We start from the raw sequence: 24,402 nt of genomic DNA on the forward strand, positions 1-24,402 counted from the left end.
GCACTAAAATGATAATAAATAAAAGGTTAAAATTAATTTTATCCTTTGCATATATGTGAATCGCTTTTGCCTGATAAAGGTACTGTTCTGTTATTGGGGCCGGATTCAGAAATGTATGAATGTACATATATGTGTATATATAATTTATTTCCTAAACAGTATTGATTAATTGATTATATTATCTCCTAAGTTTAATTAAAGTAGAATTATTTTAATAGTGTGCATCCATACTGGTAAATTATATTTTGAAAGGTGTTTTGAAGTAATTTGAAAGCAAAATGTAAATAATGTTTTAACGGGGACTGGAGTTAAATCATCACGAAGAATAATATTTCAATTGTAAAAGGAAAAATTAAAACATGTAATCATTGTCATTGATCGGAAATTAGTTGACTTTTCAAGGGGAACAAACCAACTCTCGCTCAATGAACAATAATTGATAAAAATAAGTAAATACGCAGGTGTTTCGTCTTTACTCGAGTTATAAGTTAAAGCCAAACCGGCAATTCTAGTCAGGTCAAATATTTCCGCGAATAGTAGGAATTATGAACCAATGCTGATACTCAAAGAACTTATTCTTATGAAGCATTTTAGTCAATTCAATTTGGAGTAAAAATCAATTACTGTAGAGAAATCCTATAAAACTCGAGTAACCGTCCCCGACACTTTCATGTTTATGCATTTGAGTACTATATTATTTGTAGAAATTAAACATTGGAAATTGTCATTATGAAATCAAATTCAAAGTAAAGTTGAAATAAACATAGAAGATTTTAAAAAAGATAAATAATGCAAACTTTGTAAAAACAAATCAAAGAAAATATAAAAATAATATAAAAATAATAAAGAAAATAATATAAATAAGATCAGTGAATGTACATGAAGATATAAAGGCCAGAAAAGGTATTGAGTAACTTACATTCTTTCTAGTGGGGGAGTTGGCAAAGTGTTCTCTTCGTGTCTGACTCAGAAGTGTAGGGTGTCCGAAAATTCTTAGCGGCAGTAGGGGCTTTGAATAATATCAGTCGGTAAGACTTGGGTGAAGTAATTTATGGTAGTGGGTGGGACTTGGAATTCTTGAGAGATGTTTTTTTGTGGAGTTCTTATCTGAGAGAGACCGTCTGTTAAGATTTTTTTGAAAATACTAGTGAATGGAAATTAATTAATTTCTGGCTAATTGTCGTGTCGCAATGATTAAGAATTTAAGAAAGGAAAAAGGCAATTTCACTGTCCAAGAGCTAATAGACAGTCTAAAGGCATGAAATAGGCCCATTTTTTTAGTAACAGTATATGTCTGAAGACAATTAGCTTTTTACAATATATACAATTGAGTAATTACACTATATACAAATCTTCCAACTGACAGTCATCCAACTTATACCGCCTTCTCAGGTTTAGGAATAAATTATCATATCCCTATCAGTTAAATGATTTAGAGTGAGTATTTAACGCCTGCTCTTTTAAGGCAATGGTTGATAAATTGAAAGGAAATTAGATTATTTTTGAGAATTTTGATAAGGATCAAAATTTCGCGTTGTAAATCTATTGTATCAACATTTGATATGTGTATATATATATATATACACACAGACATGCATTCGTGCTTACATAGATACATGTGTACATGAACACGTACATACATTTCTGGATCTGGTCCTGATAGCAGAACAGTCGACTTCTGGTGATAGCAGAACAGTGGATCTGAGATAATTCTATCCTTTGATTTTTAAGTCATTTTCGACTGCTATGCTGAAAACAATGCACTTACTAGATTAGGCTCCTGTTATCAGTTCAAAACACTTGATACAGTATGGGAGCTTGCTTGGCCTATAACCTAAAAAAGTGTTTCTAGAATAAAAACGGAAAACAAATAGAGGGAAATAGAAAGTTTTTAATTGGAATCACTAGCTAAAGTAGAACTACATCTTTCAGAAAATAGCATTATGCAACACGATCTCCTGATGACAACAACACTCACTGTTGCTGAACTTATTAACTACATTATGCTTTCTTTTGACATACTTTAATATGCAGCCACTTTAGTAAAAATCTCCAAAGTTGCAAAATTTGCCAAACTCTGGTAATCATGCATATAATACACTGGTCATCAAAATTAAAGAATAATGAGAAAATATGTTTACTTACATTACTGTTGCAACCAATGCCCAGTACTGTAATTACTTGTGTTAATTAAATCCAACTGAAGACAAAATTGCTTGTCTGCGCATATGTTAGCGCTGGGAATATGCTAATTAGGTGATTGATAATGTGGTGCACAATAGATGCATGTTGAAATTCCGGTTTGTCGTGTTGTTTATAGTGAATGTGGTTTCTGAGAGTGATAAGTATTCAGTAGTTACGTCTCAAAGGTATCATTTAGTGAGGGTCAAAAGTGGGTAATAACTGGTAGAATCGAGGAAGGTCGAACACAAATAGATGTTACCCAAGATTTGAATATCCCACAAAGTGTCATATCAAGAATTTATAGCTGCTCTTTAAGAAATGGATCAGTTCACAGGACAGCTTGGTCAAAGGCAACCAAGAGCAACAATTCAGAATGCCGTATCCTGTAATTGTCAGCTGTGAAGCAACTACACGAGATTAAGTTTTAGACCTTCGGGCTACCACAGGAGCTTGAATTAGCCGCTGTAATGCTGTACAAAGGCTTAATGAGGTTGGACTATAATGTAAGAAAATCAGTGGTTTGTGTCTCACTCACTCCAGCCAAAGAATATGTGTTTTTAAGAAGGAAAACTTCACAGCAGCATGACTGGCTCCCTTCAAACGAAAAGGGAAACAGCTGCGCATGCATGAAATATGTCACCAGAAAGCGCCAAAGCTCGAAGCTGATGTCTAAGTTCGAACAGGTTCGACGGTCATGCTTATCAAGAGTTTAAACTGTGTGACTCCATTCCCCTCCCTCCATATTGACGGATATAAAATCAGACATCAAACTGTGATATGGATAATGCAAGTTCAACAGCCAGTGAAAGTGAAACGTCATCTAATTTTCTTATTTGTCTTAACCCTTGTTCCTCAATTTCCTGTAAACGTCATGGAGGAGGAAAATCTCGGCCAGGTCTGGTACTTCACAGAGGGAGAAATTCTCACCAACAGGTTCCGTCGCCAAATCCCTTGGCGAATTTTCCCTCTTCATTCTAGCGTCGTAGAAGACAAAGCGGTTTACATTACGTCTATGTTGCATTTCCTTCTTTACATAGATGTTCTTTGCTCCAGCTTCCAGAGCGGCCTGTTTAAACTGGTGAAGTTGTCATTTTTCAATGAAGCCAAGATGACTGGATCCGAGTATTAGTCGAGATGTAATCTGAACAGGGATTTTAGTTGTGTTTTGATCTGGAAAGGGGAAGGAACATGCAACTTGCCTTCTTTAGTCCTTGAAATATCTCATTTCTGTGACTGCAGTTTAATTGTTTAGAGAGAAATTATGACAAATGGCTCCACTGATCTTATCTTCCGGTTAAGGTTTTTATGCCTTTAGTTAACCTGCATGTTATAGTTGTAGAATTATCAACAATTTAAAAGTTTTAAGTTCGGCTAAGCCTAATTTGTTTACCATACCAGCCATATTTGTTTACATTTGAAACAGAATGGTGAATTTGTTGCCAATCTAGAGAAACTAAGCTTCCCAACAACAAAACAATGTCTTCTTTTATTATTGTGAATTAAATTATGCTTAATTAATTCTGGAATTACCATTTAAGTTATTAAATTATCTCATGTATTGACTCAGCGTCCATGACAAATTAAGGCAGTTTCAATGCTTTCAGTGTCTTTTTGCCGAGTGAGACCAAAAAGTAAACTTTCAGTTTTGTGTACTGAAAAATCTGCCTTCTTGCCCGCTGACTGAATTGCTTGTTTTTGTATAGAAACTGTAATTTTAACTGTAAAAATAATTTTTTAAATTGTTTTAACTGTACTTGATGTTGTATATTTTTCTATATCTTTTAATTTTTAATGAAAAGTATTTTTTATTTTTATGTATTTTTGTATTGCCGTTAAGTGAGAACTGAATTAATTAGGAGCGTTTGCGTATTAAGTGGTGTTGAATTGTCCGTGAAAGCCTTTATTTATTTTTTTATTAATTTCTTTTAAACATCATGTTAGATTTATTATATATAGTATTTGAATAAAATATCTGGTAATTCTTCGGATGACATAATTTTTGTGCACTCTAAGTTATAAAATGAATGAGAATGTAACGCTGTTAAATGAACCTAGCGCTGAAGTGTTGGTATGGTAAATAAATATAGTGAACTTTATAGAGTGCATTTATTCCACTGTGGTTTATGTGCTATCTACACAGTAGATTTAATTCAAAATTCGTTAACAGTTAATTCAGTATGTTTAAATGAAATGCAGGAAAATTGCATATAATTTAATATTCCGTACAAGGACTTCGTAGTGTGCACAGCAGATTTTTTATTCACATAAACCCAGAACTGGTGCCAGTGCTCATATAGTCACTTTTGATTATGTCGAAAAGAGTTCATAACTGTGGAGTTGCAACAGGAAAGCACGTTTTAATGTCCATTTAACATAAAGTGGAATTGCTGAAAAAAATGGATATAGCTATATCTGTCTCAAAATTATGTGAGGAGTATGACATTGGAAAGCAAACTGTATATGACATAACAGAGAAAGGAACTTTATAAATTTTTTGTGGATTCCGTCACCCCACTTGCTATAAATAACAGAAAAATTATTCATTATGCTAAAAGTGACAATCATGACAAAGGGATGATTGAGAGGTCAGACAAGAGATGCAGTGAGGGTGTGCTATTCATGGGTCCAATGCTAATGGCTTAAGCATGAAGAAATTAACTTTCATAAAGAAATGAACTTAAAACTGCGTGCACATTTTCGACAGATTAACCAGATTTTAAAATTGCCGTGGTACAATACAATTAAAAATTTCAGGTGAAAAAGCTTCAGCTGTTATTGAAGCTGCCTGATTGCAGACAACTGTATGGCTGATATTCACTTCAAGTTTTAGTGAAAGGTAATGTATCCATATTATTCTTTTCTCCAAATTGTGCATCCATTATTCAGCCTATGGATATTGAAATAGTGTTTGCACTGAAATGCAATATAAAGTAGCATTTAAAAGTCCATGTTAAATTTCTTAAATAATAGCAAGACTATTAAAGAATTTTTGAAATATTTTAGTATGGCAAGACTGTAGGAGGATGCGTCTTCAGAGGTAAATACCGTATTTGACGGCATATAAGACGCACCCTTATTTAGACGGCCACGCACAAGGAAAAAAGTTTCAATAGTGTGGTTTCTTTTACTTCTCACGTTTCGTAAAAGCCAAATAAACAATTATTGAATACAAATACCTTCACGTATAAGATGCTGGTAACTTTTTTGAGACCAAATTTAGGGAAAAAAGTGATCTTATATGCCGTCAAATACGGTAAATGAGAGCATGCATCCTTTAAAAAAATGCCTGGTATAATTTATAGCCACGAGGCCCGGTGGCGCAGTGGCTAGTGCATCGCGCAGCAGTACCACAGGTTCGGGGTTCAATCCCTGGGCTGGACGTGGTCGACTCAGCCTTTCATCCCTTGATTTCCATCCTTTGGGTCGATAAAATGAGCACCAAGTTCGCTTGGGGATCCTGAGACAAGCTGACCACTTGTTCAGAGCATAGGCTTATGCACCCCGGAGCCCAGAGTCAAGAAAGCAGATTTCGGGACATTGCAAACATTTGCCCGTTAGGGCTGTTACGTCACTTAATTTTAGTTTAATTTATGGCCAGTTACCTATTTCATGGGGACGATGATGAAAATGATAGTCTCGAATTTGTGGGCTTTCGGAGATCGCAAACCACAGGTTTAATGGATTTTGTAAAAAAGTAAGAGAAGCGGTAATAAAAAGGTGATATAAAAGAAATTTTCCATTGATATGACAATGCTCCATTTATCAACTGACGGCAAAATCTCTAGTATGGCTCTAGATCCAGAAAATGCTCCACCCGGATGGTATAGTCGTTAGGGGAGCCGACTGCGATACCAATGGGCCAAGGCTCGAATTCCGGAGAAGGTGTGGTTGTAACTGTTTGTCCTTTCATAGGAGGCAAAGATGGACCACATATTAGCTGCCTTCATAATAAAGTGATCACCACTTCAGGCCGTAGTAGTGGCCAAGCCAAAATTGTCTGAGGGCCCGCCATTAGTTTAAAAAAACAAATTCAGAAAATACCGCTACCGATAATGAGGAAAGTGACAAAGAGAACTTATTGAAAACGAAAAGATTTTGGTTAACAAGTTAGTTGGAATACTAGACACAGCAACTAAAGGACTTGAACAGTGGAACTTTGTAACTGAACACGAAATTATGTCTATCTAGAGAATTGAACAGAAAATATTAACTCAAAATAAAAGCTTAGCAACTTAAACAATTTACATTCAAAGAAATATTTAATAAAGTAAACAAATAAATACTAAGGTCTTTTTTCTGTGAATTTTGATACCCTTTAGATCATAAATGCTTCATTATTCCATAAATCATTATTTCATATTTTTAATTTTATAATTTCTACATGCCATCTTACTAGACTTAAACTGATAATCTAATATCTGGAAAAATTCAAATCCAGAACTGCAGAGTCCAGATCTCGGACTTTGTACTGTGTATATATATATATATATATACATATATATATATATAATTGAAATAGAAATTGAAAAGCTAACAAGTAATGTGACGCAAGACCTATTTGGTCTTAAAAATTTTTTTTGTGCAAAATGCTGCAAACATGAAATAATAGGAAGAAATATTGTAGTGAGCTTGCTAAAAAGTTACCAGGAGCTGTGGCTCCATGAAATAGTTCAACGCAGTATTTTTTAAAACATTAACATGGAAGTAATTTTTAAAAAAATATTAACATGGAAAGGAGAAAAAACAGCCTACGCGCGAAATAAAACTGTTAAAATCAATGTTGGAAAAACATGTGAATGCACAAAAAAACTAATCTTATCGATGTGATATGTAAAAAGTTAACACATATAGAAAACAGATCGACGGAACAAGTTTAAACAAAATCAAAACATAATAATTAAAACATAAATTGCAAAAATTATAAAAATTGCAAAGCGGAAAATGGCAAATTAGCCCAATTGGACTTCCAACCAGGCTTTTCAAGGGAAAAATAGTTGAATGTCGAACTAAGCTAACACCATTACGCGTTTCGCCGAAACAGATAATTGAAGCTCTTGTTTGACGAAAAATTTTTAAAAAATAATATGAATTAGCCCGAAAAATCTTTTGGAGCTTCAATTCTCTGTTCCAATTTCCAGATACGTCCGCAAAAAAAAACACATTAAGATGTAAGAAAAAGTAAATGCAACTCTGAGCAAAATAAAATTAAAATCAGAATAAATAGCGGTCTGCTATAAGTCAAATAATACAATAACGTACGGGCTGGTCCTGCTAGCTTAAAGAATAAAACCTTTATAAATATTATGGTACTGAAATCAAATTAAAATGAAATTAATACTAATGAAATCAAATGCCGTTGGTCTTGCTAGGACCAAGAAAAAGATTTTAAGAAACACAAGAAAACATAAAAAACAGACCTGTGGCTGAGCCGTCCTCTTGACCGCGAAACATGTTTGAAAAGGGGTGTAATCTCCTCAGTTAAACAATGCCATTCCGTATCGGTCAATGTGATTAGGTTGTACTTTGGCGGGAACTCTTATCCCCCCATGTTAAAGAGGGGTTAAGAGACTCGAAAAGACATGGAAAGAATTAAAAATGGCATCAGTCAAGTTGTTAGAAGAACAAAACAGCTACAAAATGTGAAAATGGCTAATTCAGCAAAGATTACTCATCATGGCCACAAAAGTAAGAGTAAAATGGAAAAAAGTCATTTGTTAATAAAAGTCGTAATTTTTCAAGCTAGAGGGCGATCAAGCTGCAATGAAAAATGAAAAGGCCCGATTTGTTAATAAAAGTAGAATTTTGGCCACCTAAGTAATTCAAAACTATTAAAACAATAGTACAGTCAAAAGTCGTTAATCCGAACTCTTCGGGACTTCGGCGATTCCGGATTATCGATTTTTCCGGATTATAGATCATCAGTTTAAATCTGGTAAGATGGCATGCGGAAATTATAAAATTAAAAATATGAAACCGTAATTTATGAAATAAAGAACAATTATGATCTAAAGGGTATCAAAATTTACAAAAAAAAAAAAAAAAAAGCTTAATATTTATTTGTTTATTTTATTAAACATTTCTTTCAATGTAAGTTGTTTAAGTTGCTTCGTTTTTTATGTGATAATACATTCTCTTTAATTCTTTAAACAGACATAATTTCTTGTTCAGTTACAAAGTTCCACTGTTCAAGTCCTATAATTGCTGTGTCGAGAATACCGACTAATTTGTCAATTGAAATTTTTTCATTTTCAATAACCTCTGTCACTTTCTTCGCTATCAGAAGCGAATTATAATGACGAGGCATTTGATTTAAATCATATCAAAGATGGAGTACATCGAGATGAAATACTACATTTAATAAGGAATTATAAGCCAAATAAAATAAAAACATCTGCCCTGAAGATAAGGATAGTGCTGACAGATCAACTTCCAATTCATTGCGCGGCGCTGCGACATTGAAGATAAACAAAGTTTAGATAAACAAAGGATATGCCTTTATCCATTTTTTGTAGCAATTCCACTTTTTGTTTAATGAACTTCGAAACATACTTTCGCTTTGTATATCATTTACATATTAATAAATATATATCAGAAATTCTATTTGACATAATCAAAAGTTCAAGCTTACTTTTATAAAATTGCTCTAACAATCTGCAAAAAATAATAAGCTGGGTCCAATTCGAAGATTAAGGAACAACGCAATCTGTAACATTAACTGAAATAGATAATTAAATAATTTTAGCTTAGCTTATACCGTCCGTTTTATAGATTAAACGCGCACTCGTAAACGTATTTTGCGCACATGCACAAGCATATTCTCAGCCGTAAAGGCCTTACGCTGTTCTGCGCTGCGTCTGTGTTACGCTTACGCTTTCTGCGCTGCGTCGCATTGACGCATGCACAGAAAGTTTGAAGCTTTGAGGTCCGGATTATAGATCATTCCGGATTATGGGTGTCCAAATTAACGACTTTTGACTGTATTAAAGTATTGTGCCAAAATCTTTGGAGGAAAGAAAATGTAGTGACGAGAATTATCTGTACATTTTTACATTAGATTATCTGAATCAGCCATCCACTTTATACCGTCCCATTGGGCTTTAAGTATAAAATTTCATTATCTAAAACAAATTATCTAAAAATTGGTAAGGCTAATGCCAGCTTTTTTTAAGGTATTTTTAATTATCTTATGAGGAATTAGGTTATTTTTCAAAATTGTCACGAAGTAAAGTATTTCTTCTTGAAAGTGTTCTGTTGTATTACATATTCTTTTTATTCTAAGTAGCTGTGAAAAAATTATGTTTATGATGATTCTTTTGGAAATATTAGAATTCCAGTTGGTTAACTTTAGTGTAGAAAAAGTGAATTCTCTTCTCTTGTTGTAAACTTTTATAAAATTGTAATCAATAATATTTAAGTCAAGGTAGACTACATTATTTTGCACCGTATTTGTATTATTTAGTTTTCAGCAAGTGGGGTAAATATTAGCAACTTCTATTTTGTTGTTGTTGTTAAAGGCAATGATACCATCAATGTAACGATATATATGTTGGTAAAATTTATGTTCTTTACTTAGTGAACAAACAAAGGTCAATTCTTTTGTAAAAAGGAATAATTCACATACAGCACTGGAAAAATTACCTCCCATTGGAATTCCTTGAATTTGTTTAAAGATGCTATTGTTAAATTGAATAAAATTATTGAAAAACATGCTTGAAAGAAAAAGTTGCCATTTTTCGGTACTTATTATTGTCAAAATTTGTGGAATTATATCTGGTAGAGCAGGTAAGCTTGTATATATTTGTTTAAGTTTTAAAGTTGTATAGAGGTTTTCGAAATCGTAGCATTGTATATGGTCTATTTTAAGTGAATTAATAGTTTTGAGAACTAGCTCGTTACTTGAAATAATCCATTTGCAATGTAGATCCTTAAAATCATAGTTATTAATTAAGTCACGTATTAAACGAAGTTTTTTTTTGCAAAAAGATAATCTTTTTCTTTAAGATAACTTTTGGTACTATTGGCAATGAACCTGAATTTAATAGGAGACTTATGAAATTTTGGTAGTACATAGAGATTTGCAAATCTGTTATTATATTTCCGGGGATGTATTTTGAGTCTTTTACGTAGTGCATTAAATTTATTGAGAAGAATTTTAGTGCTGGCAGTAATTTTTTGGTAAGTGCAATTGCTATTTAATTCTTTATGCAGAAGATTGAAGTAAAACGTTTTTCATATAACACTAAAATTGTTGCTGGCTTTGTCAATTTTTGTAATGATAAAGTTATCTTGCTGTTTTTTAATAAGATCATATAGTTGCTTCTTTATTGTGTAAAGAGTTGAAAGAAGGCGTCTATATATATATTGTATGATCTTAAATTCACTTAGTGCGAAATTAAGTTATTCTACTACTTGTGCAATAGCTGCAAAGTAAGTTAATAATAATTTTTTATGATTAATAAAAGTTAATAATAATTTTTTATGATGATAACTATTCATGATTTAATTCAAGTCCCCGTTAAACATTTTTAACAATTTACATTCAAATTACTTTAAAACAATTTTCGGTATTCAACTTACTAACTATGAATTCACTCTTTTTAGATAATTCTACTAAAAATAATCTTAGGAGATAATATAATCACTATTTCTTTAGTAAATAAATTATATATATATATATATAAATTTTTTTACACTTTAAATTGTTTTTCTTCCTGTAAATTATACCAAACTACACCAAGGTGGTTGTGATAATACACGAGTACCTATTTTTTATTTTAATCTAGAGCATAATGTATTTATAATTATACAGTATATATTAAATCTATAATCCCAAAAATGGTTATTTGAAGGTAATTTCTGTATCTTTTTCAGAAATGTGGTGACAATGTGCAAAACACGTGCATAATTATGTGTGTATACTAAATTCTGTACCAAAAGACAATTCTTATTTGAAAATAGTTTTTGTGAACTTTTCAGAAATGTAAAACTCCTGCAACTGTCATCTTTGAGAGAGATCATCAGAGAACATATGTAATGGCAATAGAGATAATTTGGGTTCTCCAAAGCATTACTTTCATAGAAGAATTAAAATTACCTGATATTGTGTGTTGTCATCTTTCGGAGGTTTTGTTGTCTTTATAAAAGACTTTGCTTAGCATTACATTTAAATTGAGATTTAGGTTCTTATGCATAAAATCATTATTATATTTTTAATTACTATACAATTTCATGTAATATTTGTCCTTTTCATACAAAAATTTGTAGGTGCAAACATTGAACATATATATTAGATTTCTAAGTTTAGATTTCTAAGTTTACAATTGCTTTTATGTTTTCAAGGAAAGCCAATGATAACTTGTAGGATAAAATATACACATGGAAAAGATATGTAAAAGTTCTCATACATAAAATGCAAGTTGATGAACATCACATTTGTGTAGCAATGCATATGGTTCAAAATGCACACAGAAAACGACATTTAATGCCTGCAGAAATCTTTTATCTACTACTGAAGCTGATTGGGTTATCAACCACTTAAACATGCTAATTCCACAGATACACACTCCATTACAAAATCTGCTTACTCCAATCCCCTATGTTTTTTTGCCAGGAATCTTTGCAATTAACCTTTATAATCTACACAACTTTATCTTGGTATCACTGCTTTAATTTTGCTTAATAAAAAATTAATTTTTTTTTCAAAATTATTTGCATTATGTTTATTATACAAGTGAAAATTTTAGAGAGTATAGCAACTGATTAATGAACTTGTGCTACTTTTCTGAAGATGACATAATCTTCTTAATTGGTTTATTTCATCTTATTTTTCAGGTTTATTCCTGTTGATTTAGTATTGGTTGTATTTTTTGGTGTCTCATTTTTTTGGACCCACTTTCAAAACATTTTTCAATTAATTATTCTACAAGGGTTTAAGATAAACAGAAATTTTAGTTTTGTAAACTGTTTTTCATTTTCCCTCAATTTTATTTTTCTTCTTTTGTTTGCTACGATTTTGAGCATTTTAAACTTTTTTGCCTTTAAATGAGGATGTTACAAAATTGCTTTCAGTCTGTTATTTTAAGCAATGTTTAATATATATATATATATATATATATATTTTTTTTCCCCCAAGAATGTTTTTATGCACCTTGAAAAATTGGCCCAAATAACAAAATGCAACACAGTTTTCTGTCATATTAGAGACTGTCTAGGAATGCTTTAAAAAATTGAAATGTTTATTAAATGTTAAAATGAAAAATAAGTGACATATTAATATGTAATTTTGTATAACACAAAAATTCATTTTAAGATCTGAAGTACCCTGATATATGTAAGGCTACCAATGTTTGTTTGCATTCCCGTGTGGGAATTGAATTTTCATTCCTCTTTCTGTGCTCTTGATGGATTCTGCATGGGCATTTTCATGGTGTTTCCCCATGTGTAAGATAGATATGAGTCACTCTTTCACTGAGGCATTCCTCTTCATAAGCAGATAACCCTCAATTTGATTTACCTTTATCAATTAACCTCATTTGTGTTTTGAGCAAAAGCTTGTAAAATTTTGTAGAATGTTTTTTATGTTGCAAAAGTGGAATACGCCTTGGAAAAAAAAGCAAAAGGTTATTAATTTTAGTCACCTATGATTTCTGTGTTTTTTACGACTGCGTTTTGAGTATGAATTAATATTTCAGAGTAATATTTTTGACGATGCATTGACAAAAATGTATTTGATGCGTTCATGTTTGAATTCTTTACTGCTACTTAATATAAATAGCGAATACTCGAGTTTTAGGCATGAATTTAGGCTTTTTTTGAAATATGACTTCTTTTATGTGGCTCTAAATTTGGCGTCTTATCAATATTTTGGCGAGTTCAAGATTAGTTTGTGTACAAAATTTTTTTATTCATGATTGAGTTTTTTTTCGCCCTCCCTTTTTTTACAAACATAATTATTGGTAAATATAATAAAAATAATGATTGTTTCAAAAGAATAAATGTAATTTAAATAATATTTTAAAATTATATCTAAGAAATAATGTTAAAACATTTTTATTTTATCCTACCACATTTTAAAGTGGCATTACTGTCTATTTTTGCGACTTAGGACTATTTTGATTTTGAAAAATAAACAAAATAAATATGAATCTAAAGCACAGCTTTCAAAAAATTTATAAAAACAAAAATGGTCCTACAATCATTTAAAAATTAATTTCATATTTTTTCACCATGCAATTATTTCAGAATATTTAAATGTAAATCTCTTGAAAATAATTTTTTTCCCGCAAAAATATTCTGGTTTTTTTTTACTGTTACAGAGTTTATACAGATTATATTTTTGTTTGGACTTTAGATCTTGCACCTTGGAAGATTTATAAACTTAAAATTCTAGAAAACTGGGCTGAAATGAAAAACGTCGTCATTGTATTAACACATGATGGCTGTGTTTCGTAGGATATTTGTGAAAATTTTTTGGTACTTTTCCTTTCGCTGGCGCAAATCTCGCCAAGCAGACTTTATTGGCGACAACATACAGTATACACATAAAAAATGGTAACAAATGTTAGTTCAAAGAATTTTTTTATTTTGAAGGTATAAAAAGACATAAACAATTTTAATATTGTTTAAAATTTTATAAAAACCAATAAATTTGTAAAAAGACATTAATTTAAGAATATACTATGCTTTCATGGTTCATCATCCTGATTCATCAATTCATATCACGTGCCCCCAAGTGATCTCATTTCCCGTAAACTATGCTACAAAAATCTAATTCTGTCAGTTATTATCCACATTAATTTCAAGTTAAATCTTAATTCAAAATGCAAGAATTACTTCAATTTGTACGAATAGCTTACTCAGAAATTATGTAAAATCACAGTACTTTACTTCACTACTGCATTCTTATTAGAATTGATGCATTTAACCCTTGACTTTGCCTTTGGGTGAGTGGTGTGATTGCATCCCAGTTGCGCCTTTGGGTGAGTGGTGTGATTGCACTCAATTTTAGTTACCATGAATGGCATTAGGGCATAAAATTGAACTATTTGGTAAAAGTCCCATGTAATTGTATTCCAGTATTGAAAGAAACAATCAATCTAATTGGAAATGGCTGCGATTTTGTTTTGGTACTAGGTTATCAGCGAGGATATTCCGTTTGGCATCAGTTGTTACCATTATTGGCAACTTTATTCCCTGTGCCTGCAAAACGGAAAAGAACCAATTTTTTTAATCTTTAATGTATAGAACAGTGAAAAAAATTATTTGAATTTTCTCCTTTTGATTCCAGAAGTCTTTTACTTAATGTTTATGTTCTGTTTCTTATTTTTCCACTAGGCACAAGCATTGAAAGGGGCAAAAAATTGGAAATTGATAGTTTAATAAAAGATTTATCTTATAAATCACTGTGCATTATACACATCTCAGTGCCTGCTCTAAATTCTAAAAATTTTACCAAATTTTACCATACCTAGACTTTGTTGCTCAGTGCTACACTAAATTCTAAAAATTCTCTGCCGCTGGCCCTGACCTCATATTTTATATTTATTCTCAATACTCATATTGATAAAATTAGCAGCTTCTTCTATGTATTCAAAGTACAAGCAGTTTTTTAGAATAACCAAAATCTTTAATTAAAGCTGAAAATTCTAAAATGAAGAGGAAACTCAATGAAGAGAAAATTTTTCTTTAATGATACATTGCTGAAAGATTAACAAATTAGGAGATGAATCAGAGACTAGTGAGAACAGTGATTTGTGTTTTGAAACAAATTAACTTAGAAAAGATGCTAAAAAGAAGAAAATTAATATAAAATAGCTAAAATATCTGGAAAATTTTCAGATTGAAAAGAAAATTTAATTTTTTGTTGCTACAAAACTACAGAATATAAATGTTTTGTTGATTGTAATGTATAATTATGCTAATATCATTTTGGAATCAATATCATAAATTATAACTGCTGTTAAATGTTCTTAATGCTTTTTAAAGGATATTTTTTAGAAATTAAAAAAAAATAATCGTAATTGTAACCATGTAAATCTATTATTAAACATAGCTATTTTGTAACTAACTCCTCACCTTTGAAAGTTATCTCTACTTGTTAAGGCTAGTTTTTGCCTTTTTTTAATCCTTATTATGGATGTAAGATACAAAAAAATGTGCACAAATTAACATAAAGGTTTATTCCTTACAACTAATGAGGCTTAAAGTAATACAAAATAATCTATCACCTTTGGTGTATCAACGGCATTTGTTGAATATTATATATTAACTGAGTTACAACTCCAGCAAATCTACATGCATCTACAACAAAGTGACAGTTAACTTTCGACACTTAGCAACTGTATGAACATGAGGCATTCATGTCTGATCTGATCAACGGCTGTATCTCTGAGCCAGCACCCATGTAGGTAACAGCTATGCTTTGTTTATGCGTCATGCTGATTATTATTTTACTTCTCAATTTAACCTTTGCCAGGCATAGAATCTGCATAAACCTAGGAGTGAGCGAGTGCATGACGAAATGAGACATAAAATAAAGAACCGGTAGAAAGCTTACTGTTAGTAAAGTTTTAATAAAATGCCAGTAAGTTTCTTTAAAATATGTAGGCCTATTATAAGTGTCAGCTATAGATGTTTCAAGAAATTTTATAATTTAATGCTAATTACTTGAAAACATATATGATGTTAATTTTATTCTTGATTTTGTTTTATAATTTAAATATTAGATTTTGTTTTATAATAATGCATCCTAATGGCAGATTTGTTTTATTTTTACATATTACAAAAGTGAAGTTAGGGTGCAGATGATTGCTTTAGTTTATTCATTTTCTATTTGTTGATAGGTCCTTAAATTTTTTTATTGATGGTCCTTAAAAGTACATAATTTCCACATGCAGAAATGTGCATGAACCATGTGTGAATTTATGCATCTAGTGCATCATCTGATGAAAGTGAAGACAAGATGTTTTGTAAGAATTTGGTGACTTTTGAAGTGGTCTTGCGAATATATAAATACAGTCAAAAGTCGTTAATTCGGACACCCATAATCCGGACCTCAAAGCTGCAAACTTACTGCGCATGCGTCGCGCTGACGCATGTGCAGTAAGTTTGCGCATAAGACAATTACGGCTGCAAATATGCGTGTGCGCATGCCCAAAATACGTTTACGCATGCGCGTTTAATGTATAACGGACAGTATAAGCTAAGCTAAAATTATCTAATTCAGTTAATGTTGCAAATTGTGTTGTTCCTTAATCTTCGAATTGGATTCGGCTTATTATTTTTTGCAGACTGTTAGAGCAATTTTATAAAAAGTAAGCTTGAACTTTTGATTATGTCAAATAGAATTTCTGATACATATTTACTAATAGGCAAAGGATCTACAAAGCGAAAGTATGTTTCAAAGTCCATTAAACAAAAAGTGGAATTGCTGCAAAAAATGGATAAAGGTATATCCTTTGTTTATCTAACCATTCCGAAATCTGTTTATCAATTTCACGCTGCTCTGCGACGGCCGGGATGGGGGGGGGGGCGAAATGCTGCGGCGCGCAATGAATTGGAAGTGTATCTGTCAGCACTATCCTTACCTTCAGGGCAGATGTTTTTATTTTATTTGGCTTATAATTCCTTACTAAATATAGTATTTCATCTCAATCTACTCCGTCTTTGATATGATTTAAATCAAATTCCTCAACATTATAATTCGCTTCCGATAGCGAAGAAAGTAAAGTAAACAAATAAATATTAAGCTTTTTTTTTGGTAAATTTTGATACTCTTTAGATCATAATTGTTCTTTATTTCATAAATTACGGTTTCATATTTTTAATTTTGTAATTTCTGCATGCCATCTTACCAGATTTAAACTGATGATCTATAATCCGGAAAAATCGATAATCCGGAATCGCGGAAGTCCCGACGAGTCCGGATTAACGACTTTTGACTGTACTGAAAACAGTGCTATTTAAAGAAACTAATTTTAATTACATTTGTTTCTAGAATAAAGAAGCTAAGTTTGATGCTGACAAAAAACTAATGAGCGCTACTCCACGTCGAGAAACATATACTGTTGATTCCCCAATGACTTGTTTATTAGTAAGTATTTTGCATTTAATTTATGTTCTTGCAGATTTTCTTTTTTGTTTTAATGTGAATGTTCCCAGACTAGTTGGGATAACAGGTCGAAATTCATTGTTATTATTCGTAGTTTTCGTATAAAATAATAGACCATCTATTAGTTCGTAATGGGCCGCCCTAATAATAATCATATATATTTTTGAATTCCGAATCCTTGCTCAGTTCAGTTATTAGAGTTTCCCGTTAATGTATTGTGTGTGCTGTGAGCATTGCCACTTTAACACTCTTCCCTTCTTCATCTATTTTTATTCTTTATAGGGCATCTACTGTGACATTTTCCTTTCCTGGCGTGTGTTTAATTATCAAATTATGTTCTTGTAATTTAAGTGCCCATCTTATCCCTTGGGGATACATTTTTCCCTGGGATAAGATGCACTTCCAAAATAGACTTCAAACTTCTGAACTGCTAACAGAACTGCAAGTGCCTTTCTCTCAGTTGCGGAATAATTTCTTTGAGTTTCATTTAAAGTTCGACTAAAAAATGCCACAGGCTGTTGGGAAAGTACCACTCCTACAGCATAATCCGAAGCGTCCGCCGAAATTTCTAAATTTTCGTTGTTCTCAGGAAATTTCAAAACGGGCTTGTGTTAACGCTTGTTTTAACTTTTCAAAAGCAATATTGGCTTTGGCCGTCCACCGAGAATCTGGCCTTTTTCCTTTTCAATTTTAACAGTGGCTCAGCAATACCAGTACCTATAATATGAGCAAAGTCCTAGAAAAGAAGATAGCTTCTTCGCCGTATTTAGCGACGGATAGTTTTGAATTGCAATTATTTTTGATTTATCCATTTCGATTCCTTTCTGAGAAATTTTATACCCCAAATATCGTAATTCAGTGACTGCAAATTTACACTTTTCAACATAAACTTTTAGACCGGTCTCATTTAATAACGAAAACACCTCTCTCAAATCTTTTATATGTTGATCCAAATTATCACTAGTTATAATGATATCATCTGAATAGATAAATGTGCTCTTTCCTATGACAGGTCTTAACACAATGTCCATAACATCGTTGAAATGTTGCCGGACCACTGAAAGGCCAAACGGCATGTGCAAGAATGCATAAGTGCCAGACTTGGTTATAAAAGCGGTCTTACATCTTCAGATTTTACGCCTGTTTGGAAATATCCCGATGTCAAATCTAATGTAGACGTATACTTTGTAGAAGTTACGCACTGTAAAATTTCTTCATTAATAGGTAATAGATATACTGGATATTTAGTAAATTTGCGATAGTCAATTGCAAAACGACACCGTTTTGGGTGTGTAACCGAATAATCGTTTTTCTTGCATAGAACAACTGGGCTTTTATAACTGCTGGTATATATAAAGTTGCTTTCATTACAATCCAGCTCTTATAAATTTAAGCCAGTTTAAAAATTTTTTAAAGGGAAATGCCATGCAGCGAGGGAAGAGGGTAGAAACTCCTGCTTTTTTACATTTCATGATTGGCATCTATGCTTTATTTATTTTTAATTAAGAATGTAAAATTTTAAAGAAGGCCTTTCTGATATTTTGAACACACTTTTTTGAAACACACAGATTTCTGTAGATATAAAATCAGCTACTTATCTTTAAATGTTTAAATGTCTAAATAAGAATTCTTTTGTAATTTTTATATTGGTTATAACTTTATTTTTAAATTTTAGGCTAATAAACAAGAATCGATTATTATGTCAGCATCTCCAGTTCTGAAGGAAATTTCATCTGCTGAAGCCCGTTATATTACAGTTAACAGAGGCTCGGAGCGAAAGTCAAAATGTGTTAGCTTTGTTACTCCATTGAGGAGAAGCCCGAGGATAGCCTCACTTTCTTCACCAAATTATACAAGTGTAAAAGACAGGCCCAAAACTCCTGTTCCTTCGAGAATGTCGTCTGCTAAACGAAAAGTTAATTTTGCAGATATTTCTGATGATAATGCAGATTTAGACAAAAATAAAGGCAGCGGTTTAAGTAAGTGTTTATTTGTAAAATTACATACTTAATAAATTAACACATTTTTTTATGCACTTCATTTAAACTTATTTTCTTGAATTATTGATAACTTAATTAACTGATTTCTCAAGACAATTTGAAAATGACATAAAAAATTGCAAATTTTGAAATTAAATATCCTGGTCAACTTTTGTCATAGGAGAGTCAAACTTCTTATAATTTTGCATTTTCATAACAAGTATAAAACTTTTCCAAATATAAGTATAGGAACTGGAAGATAACATTAAAAGTTAATTTCGTTATTTGTCAGAAATTGATTCTTTTTTTAATTTGAAGTTGCAAAAATGTGAATATTTTCATCATTTGAAACACTCCTGTAATTAGAGATATACGACTATAATGAACAATAGCAAAAATAAAAGCCAAATGTATAGTTTTGGTACTGGCAACTAAGAAAAAGGGGAAGGAACACAGCTAGGTGTTATAGCAGGCCTGAATACAAAATTTCTTCATTCTGCGGCTAATCATTTTTGTGTTATGCAAGATGCATATGTATATACAGACATGACCAGAAAATCCAATTCCCTTCTGAATCCATTTTACAATTTGTTTGGGTAGTTCTTTATTGTGTCCTTATACACGAATGTCGCACAAAAAAATCATCAAAATGGATGCTGTTGTTGAAGTATGATGCTGAAAATTTTTCATTATTATAATACTTCCTCTGATTTTTTTTTTATTTATTTATTTTTTTTTTTTTTATTATTGGTTACTGAATAATATTAATAATGCAGTGTAACATTGCTTAATAATTAAGGTTTAAAAGTTGGAAATGGGAGTAAGCAGGAATCAGCATTGTCGTACTACCGGAAAAGGTGAGGAAACTCGAAAGTTGGCCAAAAAAGTCAAGGTTTTAAATATTTTAGCCGAAATCGAGAAAAGTTTGGAAATTTCATACAGCAATCCTCCCCATCCCCAAAAAGTGATTTTTCACACCAGCTTTGGAAGTAGATAACGTTCTTGGTGAATTATGTATCGCATGAGCATCATTCCGGCAGCTGGCATAGAGCCAGTTTTCACAGTGCCAATCCGATTGTCTTTGAGAAAGGTAAAGCAAGTTTCTAGTAATCTCCAGAATTCAGAGAGCATAACTTACATTTTCTTGCAAAGAAAATGCTAAGTACTTAAAATGTTCATAAACCTCTTTTTTTTTTTTTCTTCTCCCCCTGTAGTTGTTGTATGCGTGCTGTGTAATTTATAGTGTTAAATATAAAGCTTTCTTTTTTAATAATAAAATTGAGAATTTGTCTGTATAGGTGTCATGCTGCATAGAGTGGGACAGGCCCAGAGATATAAAACTTGGTGCATAGAGCAAGTATGTAGCTTAGAAATAGCAATGGAAAGAAAATTACTTGCTACAAATAGGCCTATTGTTTTGTTTCGTCTAGCTGAAACAGAAATTTTTTTAAAAACAGAATTAACTAACATGATCCTTATGTCAATTTTCTTTGCATACATGGAATTTGGGTCTGATATTATGCATTGTAAATGCGGTCAGTCTGCATTTAACTGTTTGATGTATGCCACATCGGGTTTTTTTTTTTTTTTTTAAATTCTTGAAGATGATTTTTGTTCTGTGCCGAGGGGAAATGCAGAATGAATAATTTTCAATGTTCAATTTTGATGAAAATTTAATATTCTTGATTAGTGGTTTTCAAACTGTGTTGTGTGGATCCTGGTGTTCCGCAAATAAAAATAAAAATTCAACGTATGATACATGCCAAAGAGAATGACATGCAGGGCTTTGGAAAACTAAACAGTTTTCGAATGGAAAATTAATTACACTTAGACGACAATGTTAAAAACTATACATAGAGCAGTTTTTCAATTGAAGAAAAATATAAGAGAATATTCCTAGAAGGAAAAACTACGTATAGCTTGATGAAAAAGGTCAGTTCGAATAAATCAGAATGCATGCCGATGACAGAAAGGGCAAACCTTATAAACCTATCGACAGATTCGACACTAAAATCTAAATTTCAGAAAGAGCAGCTCTTGAATTTTTGTTTGTAGACTTACACTAAATACGTAGAAATTTTTCACACAGCTATAAACATTTTAAAGCCATCCGGAACAATGCATTTAAACGAAAAAATTTTCTCAATGTATGTGGCAACAAAATACAGAAACAAATTTAAAGCAGAATATGAAATGCAGCTGCATATAACATCAACAGAACTAGTTTCGATAGTTTATACAAAAAAATGCAAGCATACCCTTGTCATTAAATGCAGTGCTAGGGTAGGTGACACCTGGAGCACGAGTTAATGCAATTAATTGGTAAATTACATTAATTTTATGTTAATATTTTAATAAAGAATACAATACTTTTCTTTAATTACTTTTACTTAAAGTACCTGTAACATGTTGATCTAGTTTAAATATTTTAAGATATATTTTTCTGAGGATAGGATGGGGTTATAAAGAAAAACCTTAAAGTAAAAGCCATGAAAAAGCATTTTAGTACTAGGATTCTGCAAGTCAACAAAGTTTGAATACCACTGTTGTAGATTATATAAATTAAAATATTTATTTCCCGAATGTGCACTGCATAAGGTTCTCATATTTTCTACTACTGTAAATTGTCTTCCTCATTGATACGAACTGTGGGCTAGTTTCCTAAGTCATCTATAACAGTGTTCCTTCCCTCAGACAGATAGTGTCACATTTTTTGCCTTTATTGATTAATCTAAGCCAATCAGTTACAGCAAATATATATTTGACCCACGGAAAAGAAACAACCGCATGATATAGCTTGCTTAAATACTTGTATGGGCTGTGATCTTAGTGAACCATAATGTTTGGAGTTCTGTACACATTTTCAAACATAGAGATAAAACTGATGCTAACAGTCCAGTGGTTAAAGCATGCAAGACATGATTTATTATTGTGTGTTTTGTATTTGCTTTCATATTTTGGGAAGATTTTCAATGTATTTTTTATTTTAAATAAGGTAGCTAAACATTTATTTTATGCTAAAAAGTTCATACAGAGTTGAAATGGTTTTAATATATGTAATATTTTTGTTTATTTCTAATTGTACCCTGGAAACTTTTTAGCAAAATGTAAAAGTTAACTGTTATTACGGAATTAAAGTGTTCTGTTTTACATATTGTTCATTTTAAACGCAATTTTAAAATTTGGGTTAAGAATCTGGGCACTCTTCTGTCAGAAACGGATCCAGATATGTATGTATTCATGCATGCATGTATGGATGTTTGCGTATGCATGTATATATTGTAGGCAGGAATGTATGTGTATACATATGCACATATATGCACATGTAATCGTAAATGCAGTCAGTCGACATTTAGCTGTTTGATGTATGCCACATACTTTTTGTGATTTTTTTTTTTAATTATTATTATTATTATTATTGAAGATGATTTTTATTATGTGTTGAGGGGAGTGCAAAATAAATAATTTCAATGTTTAATTTTGTTGAAAATTTTAAGACATGCGCATACATTTATGAATCCAGTCATGATAGCAGAACAGTAACACAATACTGAAAATCGTAGAGGCTTTATCTGATGTAATCACTTCCTTAATGAATGAATTATGAGTGAAAATTAAAACAGGATATGTAATAAATATGCATTCTTAACATATGTTTTTGTTCTTTAAGGACCTAAAGTTAAACGGCCATCAACTCCTATGCCGAAGAGAAGAAAGACTGTAGACGGTTCAGGTATTAAATATTTCTTTTAATAATTACTGACTGCCAGTTATTTACAGTTAACATAAATTTTGGTTAAGGCTTATAAAGTACTTGTCGGTGCAATATTTGTTTAAAAAATTTATGTAAGATTATCATTGCTTACGTAGTTTACATCAAATTTGAATTCAGTATTGATATTTTTTTAGAGCTTATTGAATGAAAATGGGGGATACATTAATTTATTATTTAAAGTTGTAAAAATATTTTTTATTGGACATGCAAAAGAAATTAACTGGTTCCCCCCTTTTATTTATGTTTGAAAGGATAAAAATTTTCTTTATATCATTTTTGCTTGCAACATGATATAGTAATAACATAATAGGTTTATGGCTCCATAATTAGCAGAATGTGTCTCTAAATCATTATACTTAAAAAATGTACTTAGTTGATGTAACAAAAATTAGCCTGTTTTGGAGTAGAATAAAATGATGAAAGAATTAAAATATATTTTTCTATAAACAGTTTGTGGGATTAATGATAAGAACTGAAACTGCTTTTTGTCTCTTTTTGTTATGTAGTGTGACTCTTAACAAATTTAAAATCTAATAATCTCCTTACAAATACCAAGATTAATTTCCAAAGACTCGGATTAATCATTAAAATATTTTATAGTGTTTTGGTTCTTAGTGCTCCATTTGGGTCAAATAATTTCATTATAGTGAATGAAGCAAGTAAATTACTTAAATAAAAAGGAGCTTTTAGATTTTATATTATGCCCAAAGGGACATTTTTTCAATGTTTTATCTCTTACCTTTATTTATTAAATATCATGTTCTTCGCACTTAAGCCATAAAATTCAGTTGAACAGCAATATCACAAAATCTTTAAAAGAACATATCTCTAGAATTTCCAATACATAATCTTGCACACTGGAGATAATCCCCCCCCCCCCCCCCCCGTACAGTGTAGCTATTGCTTGCTTTGAAATCGCTGAGTTTGTTAATAGAAAATTCGTTAAAGGTTTACAAAATATGAAATTGATAATAAAATTCCAAATACTGAAGTACAGTTGATTAATATACCTGAAATATTTCTCCCAGATGATCCATGTGTTAAAATGCTGTACCATTAAATGGAATTTACAAATGATTAATACTTGGAAATGTTAGTTATTGCAGGCAGTAAGGCAATAAGTAATAAGTAGGCTAGTAAGGCAATAAGAATCAGTGCAATGTTCGTGAATTGGCAAGATTAATTTCAAACTTTTAAATATAAATCCTTCTTCAGGTGTAGAATTGCATATAATGAAAGAGAAACCTATGCTCATGCAGTAACAATAAAAGGAAGACCCCATTCTGGATATGAACTCATGTGGTATACAGGTTCCTTTCTAGTGCTGTGTGATTTATATTGGTACTAAGAAAGCC

At 31.4% G+C, this 24,402-nt stretch overlaps 1 protein-coding gene across 3 annotated transcripts in view; it reads left to right on the plus strand.

Annotated features, from left to right (window-relative positions):
• Positions 1–24,402, plus strand: part of LOC118204987 (uncharacterized) — a 109,607-nt gene that overhangs the window by 40,867 nt on the left and 44,338 nt on the right. For all 3 annotated transcript variants that reach the window (XM_085815165.1, XM_085815164.1, XM_085815166.1), the window contains exons 3-5: positions 17,180–17,275; positions 18,969–19,272; positions 22,943–23,005. In XM_085815165.1, coding sequence (XP_085671291.1) covers positions 17,180–17,275; positions 18,969–19,272; positions 22,943–23,005 — 463 coding nt within the window. The remainder of the gene's footprint in view (positions 1–17,179; positions 17,276–18,968; positions 19,273–22,942; positions 23,006–24,402) is intronic.

This window comes from Stegodyphus dumicola, chromosome 4 (assembly GCF_044657685.1).
Source record: "Stegodyphus dumicola isolate Sdum_Otavi_A_Nest chromosome 4, ASM4465768v1".
NCBI classification, from domain to species: domain Eukaryota; kingdom Metazoa; phylum Arthropoda; class Arachnida; order Araneae; family Eresidae; genus Stegodyphus; species Stegodyphus dumicola.